Genomic DNA, 6,240 nt, shown 5'->3' on the forward strand with positions numbered 1-6,240 from the left:
AGTAACCGTCTATTATATAATAATACAACACAGTTGAGTGTAATTTTTCTGTCCTTCATTGCCTGCATTAATTAATACATTAGGCTTAAAACGTATTCTATTGTTATTATTTGTGATTTTTATTTCGCATTGTAATCCGATTTTAGGATTCTTTGGTTGAGCTGGGTCTGCTTATGTCGCTTGCACTTATTGCACTCAGGATTTTTCATTCATCTTTTTTCTAAGGGTCTCTTTCACCAAACCTCGGTCGGGCTAAACTATGTAACGACCGTTACATAGTTGGCAACTTGAGGACTATAAACTATAGACGCGTTTCGCTTTGTCAGACCTTGACTTCTTCTTTTCGTCCAGTATATATACAGAAATATAAGTTATAAAAGCACAGGTTGAGAACACTTGTTCCTTCTCTAACAATGAACAATGTTTAATCCTCAGGTTAGCAACCGTAAGGTTGGTGAAAGAGACCCTAAAGATTGCAAAAATTCTAAGGGATTTTAAACAATGCGAATACATTTTTTGTGTTATCATGGGATTGCTACTGCGTTGTCTAGATTCGTGTAACCAGCTCCATGAGTGTATTTGTATACGAGCGTTGTAGACACGAACGTAGAACGGTCATCCTTATCGAGAACGCCTGATTTATTTAATCGTTGGAAGCCTTAAGTAGCGGCTTATTAAAAGGATCTATAATGTACATACGTATAGTCGTAATCGCGGCACATACTTGTCCCTCCTTCCCCGCTCCTCCCCAGCCCCGCTGTTGCTTCCTCCCGCACGGTGCTAGTCTTTCGCTGCGAAACCGATAAATTATGCATTCCATTATTCATGCTCGCTCGCCGTAATCATGTACGGTGGTTGACAAGATCCTGTCATGCTTTACAGGCCTCCTGGCTTCGCGTTTGTTTGCTACTCCGAGAAGTAAGGAGGACCGTTTACGGCAGTGAGACTGCAAGCTATTCAATTTACCGGCTCTGAATACAACCGAGCTTTGAGGATATGGGAGTCCGAAGGATACGCGGAAGGAAAGAGAGAGAGAGAGAGAGCGAGAGAGAGAGAGAGGGGGGGGGGAGAGAGGTATGCTCGTCTAGTCGAGACTCCGCGTAAAATTCGAAAGGCCGAAGAAGAGATGCCGGAAAGCGATAAATTATTTATAAGCCACACTTGAGAGGCTATCGCACAAAGTTTCGCGCTTGTCCTGTTGCACGCGCGCGCATATTCAATGAACTTTGAAATGCTAGATATTAACGATGTAAAATGGAACGGAAAATTATCATGATGCCCGTGGCTGCGAGCTGTTAAATCGATGTAGCGCGCGCAACTATTTTTTAATTCAAACGATTCGAATGAAGTTTGCCGCTTATAACTTGTTAGAACCACAGCGTTTGAACGCAACAACAACCGGATACGTTCTCTATTTCTTTGATGGATGCGTGTTTGTCGATGTTTTAAAAATGATAACGACGTGTGTGTATTTATCTGATTATTATTCTTGAATGCGCGAGATAATTGGAAAAGAAATCGTAGAAGTTAAAAAATTATATGTAAAAATTTAAAAAGTTCGCTTTAAATTCAATACATTTTTTCAAAGTCCACAATTTTCGTGTTAATTTAACAGAAGATAAGTATATATTGATAGCAACACAAATATTATAAAAATTATCAACATAATTGTTGATTTTATCTTTTTTATTAATCTTAGAATTTGTTGTTAAATTATTTTCTTATATTTCGTGCCTTTATACGTAGAATTAATATACATATTTCAATAAACTATTCTATATGTAATTTCGTTAACTATAAAATAGTTTATTATTCAATTAGATATATATTATAATATTTACAAATAGAACTTGTATTGTAGTTATCATCTATACACTTTTACCATCTGCATCTTTTTCTTTAACAATAGGTGTAATTGGAAAAAGGGAGAGAGCAAACGGCTACAATTCAATGACGTGAAAAATCCTGTGCACGAACAAGTTTCTTCCTGTTTTGTTAAAGTCAGGTATGTATAACTAACGTTCGGCTTAGGTATGCGCGTGGGAGTGGAAATCAGGGGAATCCGGGAACATTAATACGTCGCCTAAAGGTTTTGAATCCGAAGTTCATGCTCTAGGCGAGAGATCTCTCTCGAGAGCGAGTAGGAAGTAAACGGGCGGCGCGCATTCGAATCGCTCGGTTCGGCCGCGTTCGTCGACACTCGGCAGACTTCGCGCGTCACGTGGGCTGCCCCCGCTAACTCCACTCGCTCCCTCTACTCAGCCAGTCCGGCTGCGCTACCGTGCAGTAGTGGGGACGCGAGCGGCAGCGCAATTGGCGATGAACCGTCGGAACGTTTGGATGAGCGCGTGGGTTCCGAGTCAAGGATTGAAAGCGTGTATGCCTCGGCTGCCGCGATCCGGTACGCGTACTCCCAAGAGCGAAAAACGACGTGAGCGCGACGACACGGTTCCCCAATCCGGACCACCGAAGTTCGTTACGAAGCGGAGCAAGTTTCCGAAAGTATCCCGCGTGTGTAAGTAAGCCGCGCGCGCGCGCGCGCGCACGACGTGCGGGCAACTTCACGCGGTAGGCGCGTGAACGGTGCGGTGCTTGCTGGACGATTCGAATTTTGTGCTACGTTCAAGTATCGAGGATCGATCCTGTCGCGCATCCTGAAATGTGTGTTGCGGCCGTGGCAACGTTCGTTACGCGCGATAGCGACGCGTTATTTCGTACTCCGTGGCAACGTTGACGGTAACGAGCGCGCCCCGTGCGCGCGCTCGCGTCCATCGCGATCGCGATCGAATAGGAGATCGACTGCGGGCGATAGAGAAGAACGGCTTAAAGAGGAATAAAACAAAGGACATTTATCTGAGTGACGCTATCAGTGTGTGCTCCGAATTTTGGGATTTTGTGCTACGTTGAACGGAGACTCCCGCGGAGTTTTCGGTGCCCTTCTTGCGTGATCATCGTCGACGGCAGCAACGGCCATGACCGCGGACAGCCTGTTCGAGACTACCAGCATCCCGGGGCATCTCGCTCCCACGCCCGAGAGACTGGAGAGACTTCTCTCGAAACAGACCCTCGAGGAGCTCTACGAGGTCGAGGAACAGCCTTTCGCACGGTAAGCCACGACTCGAAACACGCGGTTCCATCTCTCTCTCTCTCTCTTTCTCTCTACTTCCTTCGCCTCTCATATTCCCTCGATCGCGCTCCACTCTCTTTCTCTCTCCCCCCCCCCCCCCCATGTCTTCGGGTAACCTAACGAGGCTAGGCCGCTTCCGACCTACCGCGACTCCGGTGACCTCCCTAGGTCGAGCTCAACCTCTTCTATGCGCTCGATGTCTATCAATATTTACGCTGTCGATCGCCATAATGAATGCCGATAGAGAATGAACGTTTTGTTATCGTTGATATTCGATAGGCTATCCTACCTGTATATTGTGTTGCGAGCACACAAGTGTGACTTTCTGTCAAATTCCACGTAAGAAAGATAATTTAACGACATTTCTTTGCGATTTTATTACACTGAAAAAAGTCTGACAATAATTATTATCAGATGTCGAGTGTCACAATATCAAGTAAATGTTTGGTTAATATAAACAAAAGTAATTTAAATATTTTCTAAATATTTAGTAATTATTATCAAACGGTTGATTATAAGTTTTATTATATCTGTTAATATTTATACTAAAAATTAGAAAAGTAAAATATTACAAACATTTGATTGAAATTATTTCATTCAACATTTTGGCAGCAATTACAAGACTCTTTTTCAGTGAATATTTGGATACTCTTCTGTAGTTAACGAAGTAGTTTCTCAAAGAAGAAAGAAAACATTACGAAAAATTTAAAAGTCAATATTGACATAATTTTTCTACATTTCTTTTTGATAAATGCTTTTACGTGTAGAGACGTTACATGTAAGATCATGATATAGATAAAAGATAAGACAAAGGAAGAACATACATTCTCAAAATGATCTTTATAAAACATTTTATAATAATTTAACACAATTGAATTCGGACTGGGAAAAAAAACTCGATTAATATAGTTACAATAAATCATAATTATATACAAATGTTGTAGAAATGGAAAATTATAGATATCAGTGGAAAATAAAGTATTGACTTGAACATTCATATGAAAATCAGGACACAAGATATCTTAAAAATGTTTTAAAATACTTTATTTTGAACATAAATATTATCTAGATATGTTTTAAAATTTGGGTAAAAATTATCCCGACAGGATTAAAGTAACTTCATTTAATAAGGGGTATAGAAAGTCTATAGACGTGAAGTAGGAAGGCTGTGTGATAAAAAATATTTGTTACATAACTTAAAAAACGAAGTTTTCTAGAAAATGAGTTTGGATTTTTTAAATTGTTGAAATTTTATAATGTTAATTATGAAATACAATTTTAACATAATTACTGTGTAAAGGAATACAAATATCTACATATTTCGAATATATTTTCATTATTTTTTGTAAGCAAAAATGATAATTTTTCAATTCTGTCACTTGGCGACGGTGTGGAATTTTTGGGAAATTATTGATCAGAAATTCATGCAAAGTGAATTTTAGCAAAGTTTATAGAAAATACTCTGTTAACTTCATAATGACAAATTTTGTCCAATATAAATTATTTTGTTATCATTTTAGTAGATCGCTACTGCTTCTATTCAATATAATATTAATTTAACTAAAACAATGGAGTTAAACGATTTAACACAAAGAAATATATTCATTTAACTTCAAAGTTTATTATTTGCTAAGTTTATACATTAAAATGGACATTGTTAATTTTTAAACTAACCACAGAATCGGATTGATTTACATTTTACTATTACATGAAAGTTCAAAATAGCAATATATTATTTAACTCAACGAATTAGGATTATTATTTTTGATATCTTTTTTGATATCTAACATTATAGGTATGGCAATCTTCGATCGCATTCTCATCTTCGATTTGCTCTATTTTAGCGCAGCGAGAAGTAAGGTAAAAAACGAGGTCTCGCTATATAAAAGAAAAATACAGTTTACAAAAGATTCTTGTGCGTAAGGAGTTTCGTTTCTCACATTATATGAATTATCCGATCGAGTGCGCGAGAAAAGGGGACGCGATTTGATGCTATTGTACGAGAGCGTACAATCTATCATTAAAGGTGATAAATGCGTGCAAGGTAACGCGAGATGCGGGTAATTAGTATCTCGTGACACGCGCGTGTTTCAATGCGATTACTCGTGGATTTAATGGAAGCGCGAGAGCAAAAAATTTTTGAAATACATATATATATATATATCATATCGCGCACGTATATAGTGTATAACAAAAGAATATAATGATAAGGCATATCACGTCTCGAAGATAATTCGAATGGTATAAAGTACAGATTAACTTTAGCACGCAACAAATTATCAATTCAATTATCAGTATCATAAGATATCGTTAATGGCTTATTTACGCGCGATTTAAGTCTTGCACATCGCGAGGGGTTAATAGAATTCGATAATGTACGAACGATTATATTAACTTTTAACGCGATTAATCGCGAGGCAAAAAATTATGAGGGTTATCTCAAGAATATTAAATTAATTTATAAGATTTTCGCTTTACGGGAGACAGAGAGATGAGCGAGGTTTTATCGTCGCTAAATTTTACGCTGTATTTACGCCCGCATTTAATCGTCGTATTAAAGTCATCGCATAATCGCATTACGACACGTGCGTTATATATATATATAAAAAAAAAAAAAAGAAGCGCGTTTGTTATTCGCGCCTCTCCGGTTTACCTTTAACTAATTTTCTGCAGATTCCCTTGCATATGGGTTTACGTAATTACGTGTTAAATCACGCGCGTCGACGGAAACGCGCTCGTTATGGAACCATTTCACACGTGTCTACGATTTTTTAGTGATCTGCCGCGGGGAATACTAATGCAACCTTTTCTTGCTGTAGATCGTTACACGCAGCAAGAAAGTAACAGCTTTTAAACATATATATCGTTCTATTCTAAATATTCCCGCTGCGATATTTTACCATCGTTCGTGCTAAATTTCGTTCAATCTAGATAGGAATTATTTGACTGTATACAACCGTAGCAAGATATATGAAGCTTTTAACGTGCAAGACAAAATGAAGTGCGTATTTTATGAGATATCAGCAGAAGGAGAAAGAGAATGATGAACGAGAGTAATGCGAGAGAGAAAGAGAGAGAGAGAGAGAGAGAGAGAGAGAGAGAGAGAGAGAGAG

At 38.5% G+C, this 6,240-nt stretch overlaps 1 protein-coding gene across 1 annotated transcript in view; it reads left to right on the top strand.

Moving 5' to 3' along the window:
• The first annotated feature begins 2,739 nt into the window (after nt 1-2,739).
• Nucleotides 2,740-6,240, top strand: part of LOC108772949 (serine/threonine-protein kinase 17B) — a 112,407-nt gene continuing 108,906 nt past the window's right edge. Inside the window, exon 1 of the mRNA XM_018538625.1 lies at nt 2,740-3,106. Coding sequence (XP_018394127.1) covers nt 2,973-3,106 — 134 coding nt within the window. The 5' untranslated portion in view covers nt 2,740-2,972. The remainder of the gene's footprint in view (nt 3,107-6,240) is intronic.

This window comes from Cyphomyrmex costatus, unplaced genomic scaffold, assembly GCF_001594065.2.
Source record: "Cyphomyrmex costatus isolate MS0001 unplaced genomic scaffold, Ccosl1.0 scaffold193, whole genome shotgun sequence".
NCBI classification, from domain to species: Eukaryota; Metazoa; Arthropoda; class Insecta; order Hymenoptera; family Formicidae; genus Cyphomyrmex; species Cyphomyrmex costatus.